At 45.2% G+C, this 12,500-nt stretch overlaps 1 protein-coding gene across 4 annotated transcripts in view; it reads right to left on the bottom strand.

The window, feature by feature from the left end:
- The window catches only part of ubr2 (ubiquitin protein ligase E3 component n-recognin 2), a 56,415-nt gene that overhangs the window by 21,884 nt on the left and 22,031 nt on the right, over positions 1 to 12,500 (bottom strand). The window contains exons 10-23 of one of the 4 annotated variants that reach the window (XM_063191141.1): positions 12,339 to 12,427; positions 7,838 to 7,936; positions 7,603 to 7,701; positions 6,074 to 6,237; positions 5,533 to 5,632; positions 4,231 to 4,359; positions 3,686 to 3,869; positions 3,436 to 3,497; positions 2,662 to 2,838; positions 2,215 to 2,337; positions 1,742 to 1,805; positions 1,304 to 1,428; positions 629 to 681; positions 248 to 350 (exon numbers count right to left, since the gene is read on the bottom strand). In XM_063191141.1, coding sequence (XP_063047211.1) covers positions 248 to 350; positions 629 to 681; positions 1,304 to 1,428; positions 1,742 to 1,805; positions 2,215 to 2,337; positions 2,662 to 2,838; positions 3,436 to 3,497; positions 3,686 to 3,869; positions 4,231 to 4,359; positions 5,533 to 5,632; positions 6,074 to 6,237; positions 7,603 to 7,701; positions 7,838 to 7,936; positions 12,339 to 12,427 — 1,571 coding nt within the window. The remainder of the gene's footprint in view (positions 1 to 247; positions 351 to 628; positions 682 to 1,303; positions 1,429 to 1,741; positions 1,806 to 2,214; positions 2,338 to 2,661; positions 2,839 to 3,435; positions 3,498 to 3,685; positions 3,870 to 4,230; positions 4,360 to 5,532; positions 5,633 to 6,073; positions 6,238 to 7,602; positions 7,702 to 7,837; positions 7,937 to 12,338; positions 12,428 to 12,500) is intronic. The other 3 variants (XM_063191139.1, XM_063191138.1, XM_063191140.1) reach the window with 3 other exon arrangements.

Genomic DNA, 12,500 nt, shown 5'->3' with positions numbered 1-12,500 from the left:
AAATCAGGGGGGGAAAGTACAGATTAGCACTGCTGCTATAATCCACTAGAGGGCAGCAGACATCAATTACAGAGGAGGTGGGGATGTGGAAATAGCTTCAACACTATAGTGAATATTGTTCTGTGGATGACTGGGTGTGTGTGTGTAATGGAGACAGAGAGAGAAAGTGAAGTCGTTTGTGTCTGCAATGTGAGTGAATGTGTGTGTGTGAGAAAGATAGAGAGAATATATTTGAGTGTGTTAATACCTTTGACTGGTCGGCACGCGAGTAATGATTAAAGTAGAGGTTAAACTGTTTGGCACACTCTGGTCTCAGCTCATACAGTCCTCTGCCTGTCACACCTGGCTTCCTGAAAAGGCATGGTAATAATAACATGAGAAGTTGTACACACATCCCAAAATAATGCAGGACCTACAGGCAAACATATAGAAAATTGCAATGAAGGACCCATTAGGTGTGTGGCCATTTCTATTTTCTTTGATGGAAAGCACGCACGCACGCACGCACGCACGCACGCGGACCTAGATGTTCACGCAAAAAAAAATGTTGTCGTACAATGGCCACACAAGCACAGTGTAACACTGACCGAATATACATTTTTACTGCTGCTGAAGGAGGCACACTCACTTGAATGAAGCCACACTGTCTATAACTCGCTCCATGCCAGTCTCTTTATTCTCCTGAGAGAGAGAGAGAGAGAGAGAGAGAGAGAGAGAGAGAGAGAGAGAGAGAGAGAGAGAGAGAGAGAGAGAGAGAGAGAGAGAGAGAAAGAGAGAGAGAGGATAGCACAGATTATCACTGATGTTACAGTATAATCCGCTAGAGGGCAGCAGATATCAATTACAGAGGAGGTGAGAATGTGGAAATAGCTTCAACAATCTGGTGAGTATTGCTCTTTCTGCGGATGACTGGGAGAATGTGTGTGTGTGTGTGTGTGTGTGTGTGTGTGTGTGTGTGTGTGTGTGTGTGTGTGTGTGTGTGTATGATGGAAAGAAATAATTCCTCAAGTAATGACATGACTGAATGTGTGGTGGTACATGGTATACTCCCCTGAAGTGTTTTCCCATCTAGGTAACACATTCTTACTGTATGCATGCATGGAACTAACAGACATCTTCAGACTCAGGCTCTGACTAGCTCAGGGTGGTTGATGGTCGTCTCTGGGTCTCCTGGTGGAACTGGTGTGTGTGTGTGTGTGTGTGTGTGTGTGTGTGTGTGTGTGTGTGTGTGTGTGTGTGTGTGTGTGTGTGTGTGTGTGTGTGTGTGTGTGTGTGTGTGTGTGTGTGTGTGTAAGTAACTCACGTTCTCAGGTAGTGCTTTGACCAGCTCGCTGTGGGCCATTGGTCTGATGCAAAGCTGGTGGATGATCTCCCTCTTGATCTCCTCGCTGGTATGGACCTGGCCAATGCCTGCCACAAACCTCTCACCTGCAACATACATTCATATCATACAAATGAGCTGTGGCATCCAGACAAACATCACACTACAGTATGTGTACATGTTTGAAGGAAAGCACAGCTTCTCAGCAAAATAAAAATAAAAATGAAAACCTGATGAAAGCCACACTCAAAAGGTTTGCATGTTTGCATGCACAGCCACAAACAATGTGGCTAAATCATGGAGGCTCAGTGGTGACATAGCACGAAGTGAACATACCTCTAATTTCACCACTGACTGCAAGCATGCAATCACGCACATGCAAAAACACACACACACACACACACACGCATGTCTACTCACCCACAACCATGATGATGAGGTGAAGCATCTCCTCTATCAGGGTGTTGTTCTGCTGGACCACATCCTGCAAACAAAGACACAAACATAACTTATACTGCCATCGAGAAGAGTGGGAAGTCTGAAGAGTGTTTTACATGTTATGCGTGTCTGTGTGTTACTTATTCTATGTGCTGTTTGTGTTGCTAGTCATAACGTGTGTGCACACGCATGTTTGTGTATGTGATGCCTTATTGATGTCCTCTCCGCTCTGCTATCTGCGTTTATACTGTAAGAGCGTGATGCTATTCTCGCTGCACTTTTCCCCTCTTTTCATGTGTGTGTCAGGGTGTTACAATGTTTGCATAATTTCTCTCTGTTGTATCGGTGCTCAGGTGTGTTTTTCACGTTACCTTGGGGGCATTGTCCCTGCTGTATCTATGTTCATGTGAGTGCATGTCAGAGCGTGTGTGTGTGTGTGTGTGTGTACACAGTACCTTATTGGCGTTCTCCCTGCTGTATCTCTTGCGTCCGTCTGCTGAGCTGAAGATGTGGAAGAGCTCAAAGCGGCTCAGTGTGATCATCAGGAAATGATTAGGATCCATCATGGAGGCTCCGGCCTGCACAAACACACACACACACACACACACACACACACACACACACACACACACACACACACACACACACACACACACACACACACACACACACACACACACACACACACACACACACACACACACACACACACACACACACACACACACACACACACGGTTAGGTCACAGACATATTAACATTGTACTTGCTTAAAATAATATAAAAGAAACTGTGTACAAAACTGCTGCATGTGGAGTAACTACTGTATAAATGCCAAACACACGCACGCACACACACACACACACACACACACATCCTTACAGAAAGATGCAGACCCTTACTTGTAACATCATGAGGTCTTTGTCGAACATCTCCACCCGGCATTTCACATTGTGGTAGTAGTAGATCTGATTGACCAATGAGAAGCCGTTTCTCCTCCACATCCCAGCGTGTACCTGTGCACAGAGCACGAGGGCGCGGAGAGGGTGCTCTATCAGCATGGGGGGGCTCAGCTCACTCTGGGGGTGAAAAGGGGAACAGCATCACAGAATATGAGAAGGTGTTTCATTGCCATTAAACAGCTGACAAAAATATGAGAAAGCCACCATGCTGTTCTTTTCTCTGTGGAGTTATGTTGTCCACATCAATCAAATATACAAGGTCTGAGCTTTGCAAGTAGACCAAGCATTTGATGGTAGGTCTATGTGGGTCAATGTCATTTTAGCAGTACCACAAGTCAGTATGGTGCAACCACTGCAAATGCCACTATTGCATGGATTAAATGTTTAGTGGATTATCTAAGAAACATGTTCATTGCAGTACATTAATGACCAATTTCTAATGAATTTATGAACATTAGTTGTGGTTGTACCACCTGACGTCTAAGCCCAAAAAAACACCATTGACCCCTGTATGTGGGAACTGAGAACAAGAGCCTTCCAAAGAGCGTTCTTCGAAGTCTTACACAAACACAAAATGTGGGGTATCACGTGCTTGATGATACGGAACACTAATTTCAGCAAAATATGTCAAAATTACTCTGACAAATGAACCATGCACCCACTTACAAAGACACACACAGACAAAGACATACACACAAAGACAAAAATACTCACCAGGGGCAGTTGCTCGGGAAAGCGATACGCCACTTCTGTTTTGCTGAGCAGGACATGTAAACCTGGGAGGAAAACGTAAATAAACACAGGTAAATAAAGGGACTTTAAACATGGGGTAAATAGATGCTCACTTTCCCCTGGAGTTTGCTACTTCTTGAGAAAAGAGATGGGTATTCGACAGTGTGTGTGTGTGTGTGTGTGTGTGTGTGTGTGTGTGTGTGTGTGTGTGTGTGTGTGTGTGTGTGGTTACCTGCGAGCAGTCGGGAGACAGGCAGGTGTATGCTGACTTTCTCCTGGCTGACGCAGTAGCGGATGGTGTCGACCGAGTGTCCGCACATGCTCAGTGTGATGGGCTGTTCTCCGTCCGTGAAGCCGCTGTGGCAGTGGGTCAGGATGGAAAGGCACTTCCTGTACGCCTCGATCAGCACACGCTCCTGGAGTACACACACACACACACACACACACGCGCACGCGCACACGCGCACGCACGCACGCACGCACGCACGCACGCACACACGCACACACGCACGCACCCACGCACACGCACACACAGTAGAGAAGCTTAATTAATAACGGAGAAAGTTTAAGTTGTCCAGCAGCATACACATGGCACAGATCTAACATATCAAATGTGTCTGTTAGTGTATAATATCCCTTACTGGCGTTCTCTCTGCTCTATCCGTGTTCATAGTGTGTGTGTGTGTGTGTGTGTGTGTGTGTCTGTGTCTGTGTGTGTGTGTGTGTGTGTGTGTGTGTGTGTGTGTGTGTGTGCGCGTGTGTGCATGTGTTACTCACATCAGTGGCGCACCACTCCTGGATCATTGATATGATGTGTGTGAGCTTCATCTGCAGGGTGAAGGCCGCCTCCCACTCCGGCTCCATCTCTATGTGCTGGCCCACCTGCCTCACCACCGGGTCCATACCCTACACACACACACACACACACACACGTTAAAACAAGGGCAAAAAAAATGGAAACCAGCACAGACTCACACGCACACCAAACCAGCTTAATGACCCATTCACACACACACACACACACACACACACACACACACACACACACACACACACACACACACACACACACACACACACACACACACACACACACACACACACACACACACACACACACACACACACACACACAAATACAGAACTTACATGCTGCTTTGGGTCTCACACATTAACAAACTCATAAAAACAGATCATAACCCCTGACACCACAAGCCACATCACACACAGACTTGGTGCGGACGCGCGTGTGGGTACATGTTCACTCAGTAACCCAGTAAGAGAGGTGGTGGTGACCTCTTTGGCACATCCTGTTTTCCGAGGTCAGTTCGGTTAGCCCCAACATAGAGGCCTGGGGTTCACATGACCCACTTACCACACGCACAGCACACTCATAATACAGATCATAGCACACAGCTTAAAAAAATGAGATCATTACAATTATTGTTTATTTTCAAAGAAATTAAATTGGATAAAAGCAAATGTATTACTTCTGCTCAGGAGGTCATGCTTTTCCTCTAGTCTGTGTATTTGTTTGGGGTTTGCAAAACCACACGAACATGCCATTCTGAAATGTTGCTAATATGTTGGTTAAGTAGGGCTACTGATACTGGACCATGTTTCCTTGAATGGGCAATCTCCATTAACTCAGTGGATGCCAGCCATTTTTGAATGATACAACCCTACAGTACCAGAGGATTTTCAGCAGCCACAGAACATTGAATTCTATGCTTATAATACCTTACCATAAAAAACTGAATTGACGCGCTGAAGCATCATTGCTACTGAACTTTAGGATCCGAAATGACACACTTTAACATTGGCAACAAGAGAGTTAACCCCCCCACACACCTTCAAGTCTAATGGAAATCACATGGTATGTGCATGAAAGGAGGAAAAGTGTACGCATAACAGATCAACCCTGATGTTGGCGATCATTTAAGATGGCTTGGCAGAGGTCTGCATTGCATTGCATGTTAGATTTATTTGTAGAACAAAAAAACAAAACAAAACAGAACAAAAACACATCAAATGTAGTGTTCAGTTTGCTAAAGGCAAGGAGAAAGTGCTGTACAGTACCTGCATGCACTTGAGCAGGTCGAGGAACGCCTCCAGTCCTTCCAGAAACTTCTCCCTGAGCTTGTCGGACCACTCAGTGGGCCGGCTTATTAGGACATACCTACAAGACATGACAAACAGGTAAATTGAAGAGCACATCATCCACTCTCCACAGGCTTTCTGTACTCATAGACTTGGCAAATTGCTACTCAAAAATACACACAATACTATGAAGTGAATAATGGGCAACATGGCAACATCTTGAACAGCAACATATGACAAACCAAAAAGAAAGAGACAGACAGAAAGAGGCATGTGACGTCTTGATTGACCCTGACACACACACACACACACACACACTCACACTCACACACACACACACGTACACACACACACACACACACACACACACACACACACACACACACACACACACACACACACACACACACACACACACACACACACACACACACACGTACACACACACGTACACACACACACACACACACACACACACACACACACACACACACTCACACTCACACACACAGTAACGCACTTGAGGTCTCCAATGAGGCTCTGCACGCGGCGGAACTTGAAGGCCTGCTGGGCCGTGTAGCGCTCGAACTGGAAGCGGCCCTGCAGGTCGCGGTGCCGCAGGTGGTCCGCAAACGTGCGAATGATGGTCGTCATCAGGTTCTCCTCCGTAATCAGCATGCGCGCCTAAACAGGACACAGTAGGACAGGCACAGGCAGGCAGGCAGGCAGGCACACACACAGGTCAAACGTTGAAATGCCCTGGGTTAGCATTTGGCACCCATGTGCATTTCCACAGTTCACAAAGCCTATATGTTTTTTTTACATGGTGACTGTGAGGTCTGTATTCGCCAGACACAATGCTTGTCTGCCTGTTCTGTATTAGGGTCATTGACGTTTTTTAGTAGCAGACATCAGTGTGGTGTAACCACAGCTAATGCCACTATTGTATGCATTACATGTGGGTTTTTTGTTTGTTTTTACTGGCTTATATAAGAAGCATATTCACTGCCTATACATTAATTACTAACTATTAATTAATTTAGTGGTTGTCAGTGACCCATTATGTGAATACAGAGTTTTATAAGGTAATTGTGTGCCATGGTAAGTTATGGTGTGTGTATGACAAGATGGCAGTATCTCCACATGGAACTGAGAGAAGTATGGAGAACTGGGTGAGATGCTAAGGGTACAGTATGAGCGTGACAAGGCTTACTAAACGCTCATCATGTTTTCACAAGTGTCTGCACATGTGTCTAGGAGGGGTTTATTTGAATTCTATTCCATTTATAAGGTACCATCAGAGAGGGTTTATACTTGGTAGAAGGGCTATGGTACCATGAACAGTTAAAAAATGAATGTCGCCATTTCATACATTGTACCAGAGTTAGCCTCAGGCTAATTTACATCTGCAGTCCATAAAATCCATAATCCATAAAATCTGCAGGACATAAAACATCAAAAGCATATGAACTTATACTGGATATGACTTAACACAGGAATAATTGTTAAGAACTAATATTGGCCTGTTCCGTCATGCAATGCAGTGATGATGATGATGATGCTGAGGGTGATCATGTGGATTCCTTGAGAACACCTTCACCATCTGATGACGTCATTTAGTCATTCATGCAGTTAGTGATTCAGTGATCAAGTTACCCTAAGGCAATTCCCGTGAACTCAATCAATTCAACGGTCATGACCGTGCGTTCAGATCATAAGCAGCCAGCGCGAACAGGTCAAAGAGGTCACTGTAGAAGCTGTTATTAATTTGATTTATTTGCTCGTGACATGATATTGTGATATGCGGTCAATCGGCTTGTCAATCTGGGACATCTACTCAATTCCCAGACTCTCTGGAGAGAAATAATGACATGAACTGTCGATCTAGTTGCTTTGGATGCCATTGATCTGAACAACTCTTAAGTCTTTTAAATGTATCAGATTTTCTCCACTATCACAATTACATCCATCTACCCACTACACTTTCATCATGTTCCCATTCATCCCTCGCTCATCACGTCCTCCTTTCTCTCGGGCGTGTGTACTCACCAGCGAGGGCACAGTGAACATTTGCACGGAGAGATCTGTGACCGAGAACTCCTTGTCATGGTCGTCTCTCACATAGTCGCTCTGCAAGCGCTCATAGCTCTGACAGGGGGAAAGGAGGTAGGAAGAGGGGGGGGGGAGGAGAGACAGCAGACAGAGAGAGAGAGAAAAAGAGGGAGAGGAGAGGGGGAGGAGTGTGTGTCAGTGTGCAGGTGTGTGTGCTTCACAAAGTACTCACCATGGTGGGGACGGTGAAGAGCTGCACTGACAGTGAGACGATTGAGACTATTCTCTCGTGGTCGTCCTCCATAAAATCTGTCTGGAGGCGCCGGTATTTCTAGACAACAAGATGGAGGAGGGGGCGAGATTCACCTTCCTGTCAGAGGGCCAGTAGGCCCCTGTAACTCAACGACAAGCACCCCATCCCACCTTCAAACGCTCATCCCAAACACCAAAGATCCTTGAGTGGAGCAAGACAGTTCAGGATGTACTACACATCGGGTCCAACTCAATCTAGTACCTCCCGTCATCTCCTTTTGCTTGTGGCCTCCTGATGTGAGCTAAGAGGTCATTGACAATGTAAGCTTCATGCAATGTCTCACAATAACACAATTAAAATGTCGTTTTCTCATTTGCAATCGGGATACTGAATGGGTTAAAATCCCGTAAAAAGTTGTTCTGCCTAGACTGACTGCGGCAAAACGTTATTGTTTTGGCCACGGAGTCAGGGGTGTCAGTGAAGCCTGGGGCCATATGCAAAAGGAGAGGATGGGAGATAGGTTTGAAATGGACCCATCATGAAGTAAGTAAGCCATCTTGCTCCACTGAAGACTCTTTGTCCAACACCACCCATCCCACAGCCCTCCTCTGCTCGTTTGTGGTTGGTCCTGAGTTCGTCTTAAGGCCTCGGCACATTGGCATCAACATAACCAAAGCACAGTCTTACAGCAATATTTGATCATTTGTAGCATCAAAACAATCAATTCCACAAATACACGTGAAACTAATTGATGGGACAGGAACAATGCCAATCAAAGCTTTCAAATGTCTGGCATTGCGCACCGTGGTCATGGTGGTGCTAGAATGTGGAGCTCAGTCATTTCCTAAAGGGCTTTGTGAAGTAGATGCTAAATATTACGCTTGCATCACTGTCTAACTAACTGGGACTGATTCCCCTCGGTGTAACACTTCGTCAAAATCCCCTCTGCTAAGTGAGCCTCACAGCACTGTTCTGGGAACAGCCGAGATGTCAATACCGGAAGCTCAGGAAGTAAAAGCCCTGTACATGTTTTGGGTAGTAAAAGCCCTGTACATGGGTACATGTTTTGTCAGAGATTGCTTCATCTTCACTTTAGTCTAAAGCATTCTCGCATATTGGCCTACTTTTGCACAGAAATAATGTATTTGGGAGATATCCGGTCAGAGGCCATGACTGTTTACATCCTGATTTTAGACTGTAGAGCTTTCAGAGCCTTAAAGACTGCGCAGACTGGCTAGCTTCCAGGTCTTGGATTAGACGGTGTCCTGGTTTTAGGAGAGATCGCTTAAACACCTAAAGGACAATGCACAGAGCTTTGTCTGACCTGTGGACCAGGCCACTGCCTTGCGCTAAAGAACATCCCATCATGCATTCCTAGTGGACACTGAAATGTAGTTAATGGCTCTTCACGTCATACACTTGAACCAACACACCTGCTGAGGTGTACTTAAAAGGTTTGAGACAAAAGCTCAAATAGCTCGAATAGCTCTTTGTGCTTCTGAAAGCCTTAACAAGACACGCTATCTTACACAGCATAATAAAACATAGAATAGCATAATAACGCATGCATTCCATTAAGGCAATTTAGCACACATATGCAAGAAGCAGAGTCATAAACCATGTGATAAAACCACAGAAGTTATAACTACTGTTGTGCGAAAACCTGACACGATAAGAATCTCATGTCAATGCAGCAAGGCAAGCTTTTGATGATGTGAGTATTTGATGTGCACCTGCCTGTACATTTGTGCGTGCGTGCTTGTGTGTGTGTAGATCAGAGAGCTCAGAGGCAGGATGTTTTCTGTTGTGCTTCAAAGTGGTGCGGGGAGCGGCTAATCAGGCCTGATCAGGTCAACCCAGGGCTGAGGTCAGAGGAGGCGCCAGATGCTACAAGAAGGACTTCCTGTTTCCTCTGGCATCTAGATTAGTGGGCCAAGTTAGTGTGTGTGTGTGTGTGTGTGTGTGTGTGTGTGTGTGTGTGTGTGTGTGTGTGTGTGTGTGTGTGTGTGTGTGTGTGTGTGTGTGTGTGTGTGTGTGTGCGTGTGTGTGAGAGAGAGAGAGAATCTGCTGACTAACACGAGAGAGGTGTGAAGACGCACCAAACTGTAATCATCACGCAGAGGCAGACCTGTGTAGGTGTACTTACAATCACACGCCAACACACTTGGCCCACTAATCTAAATTCACACACACCATGGTAACATTACCCAGACTGGCAAATGCATGCACTGTTAATAGTTGGTAATACTAACAAATAAGGTTGACTATACAAGGTGTACAAAAAGGTATACACACTCTCAATCATTGTTAAGTAAAACTCCTGTTAAGTGTAATAGTACAGTTAAGTGTACCATTACAGATACGACTATTGTTTTGTCTGCCATTTCTCAAACTGGTGTCTTAATTTTATGCTATGAAACCGGCTTAAGTCAGTGGAAGTGGATGCACAAAACTACTACAGGAGAATTGTGTGATTCACTCAGTCAGCAGTGCCTACACCAGAATGAATGTCAGTTTGAGAACGGGTGGTGGCAAAACAAAAAGATGTCTATATTGTGATACACTTTGAAAATTACATGGCTTCACAATGTTTTTGTAGGAGCGGGAAAGGATCTGCACACTGCTTGCAAAAGACTTAATTTATTAGAGGCAACGTTTCGATCATAGATCTTCTTCCGTAAGATGCCTGAAGAAGATCTATGATCGAAACGTTGCCTCTAATAAATTAAGTCTTTTGCAAGCAGTGTGCAGATCCTTTCCCGCTCCTACATGTGACAGTTTTTTGATTTGGCACCTGCTGATGCTTTTTTGCTGGATGTGCGCACTTTCCACCACACTTCACAATGTTTTTGGACAACATGCATAATGGAATTGTGTAAACTCTCCTTGCTGGTGAATGTGCCAACACTACTATAACAAACACATCACAAACTGTCACCGTCATCTTCTTCAATGGGACTGGGCCTTGGGGCCCTGAACACACTAGATGACCAGGAGGGACATGTGTAAGGTCACATTTGCCAGGAGGTAAGGGTATTGTTGCGCTCTAGATGTTACGAAAATTAACTAGGTGCGTGGACCCAAAAGAAGTAAGATATAAGGTAGGAGCAGGTTCGCACACTAAACAAGACACTTGTGTCTTGTTTAGTGTGCGAACCTGCTCCTACCTTATAAGGTCACATTTGCTACATCACTTATTGAACACTGACATGGCATTCTTCATGCTTCATTCTTTGTGGCATTCTTCACCACCTTAGTCTTTTAGGCCTAACACGTCTTCACATTCACTACATCAACAACTGAATACTGATATGGGACATGTGACATTTGACCTTTTAGGGTTCACACAAGGTCAAATGTTCTGTATTGCTAACTGAGCTCCAACATGTCACCTTTGACCTTTGATTTCAAGCCTCAACACCAATGACATTATGAGGAGTGGTGCTTTTGACTTCAGGCAGGCAGGCGAAGGAATTCAGAACAAGTGGAGTAGGTTGACTCTATGGGAGTCAACTGGCCATAAACTAATCTCTGCAACAGAGTGTGTTAAGTTGTGTAAAATCTTGGTCTGCAATCTACTTCAGCCGTTAACTTTAACATCCTGGTGAGGACTGGTCAGACACTCATGTGGGAGTGAGAAATATTTGTAGTGCGAATTCAGTAACAGTAACAGCAATATAAACACGTCCCTCACATCCTTGGTACTGATGAGCGTCATGCCATAGTGGCATTGTGCAAGCACAGAAGGCTTCACCACAGGAAGATGGGCAACAGGCAAATAACACTCAAAAGGCTGATTGTGTATCAGCATGTCACAACTTCTTATAGGAGACTTGGGCATCTCAGCACCACTGCCCCATTTCTACAAGGTACTGACCTCAAAATGCTGCATATTAAACACCTCTAGACAAGTTTACGAGCAACAATGTGTGTTCAGCTGCAAGTCACACTACACTACACATTCACAGACATTGCAATGGCACAACTTTGTGTTCTGGCCGGACCAGCTCAACAACTCCCTTTAAAAAAAAAATCTTTTCATTGTCCCAGCAGATTCTGGTTGCGAGTGAACAAAAACAGGAGGGCCTTACTCAGATGCTAAGATCAACTCATCAGTTGGACAAAAAAAAATAAAGTTAATGAACTTCTACCACAGCCGGTTGACAGAAATAGAAGATCTGCTACTGGAGAGGGCCATGGCCCCTTTCTTGCTAGTCTGCTAAGGAAATACAGCTGCCCAAGTTGGAAACTACAAAGGGGTGTACATCTGCAATGATAATAACAGTACATGCAGACTTAAAATGGCACTAGGTGGGGATTTGATGCAAGCCTTCAAATCTGTATTCCTAGTTGTGTGAATGTGCAGAGGTAGCCTGTTCTGGGTTTGGGTATTGGTTGAGAGGGGTGTTGTGCGGTGGAGTAGTGTGGTGGCAGGGCCCAGTGAAGCGGCAGCAGGGCAGAGGGCGTCGCCGAGACTTACCTTGGCAAACTGGATGGCAAACAGCTTCTTATACTTCAGATCCATCAGGAGGCTGCTCATCAACAACTGGTGGTACACATTCCTGGCACCTGTGTGTGTGTGTGTGTGTGTGTGTGTGTGTGTGTGTGTGTGTGTGTGTGTGTGTGTGTGTGTGTGTGTGTG

This window comes from Engraulis encrasicolus, chromosome 24 (assembly GCF_034702125.1).
Source record: "Engraulis encrasicolus isolate BLACKSEA-1 chromosome 24, IST_EnEncr_1.0, whole genome shotgun sequence".
In the NCBI taxonomy this organism is placed as follows: Eukaryota; Metazoa; Chordata; class Actinopteri; order Clupeiformes; family Engraulidae; genus Engraulis; species Engraulis encrasicolus.
Note: the sequence above shows the minus strand (reverse complement) of the source record. Positions and strands in the feature narration are given on the sequence as shown.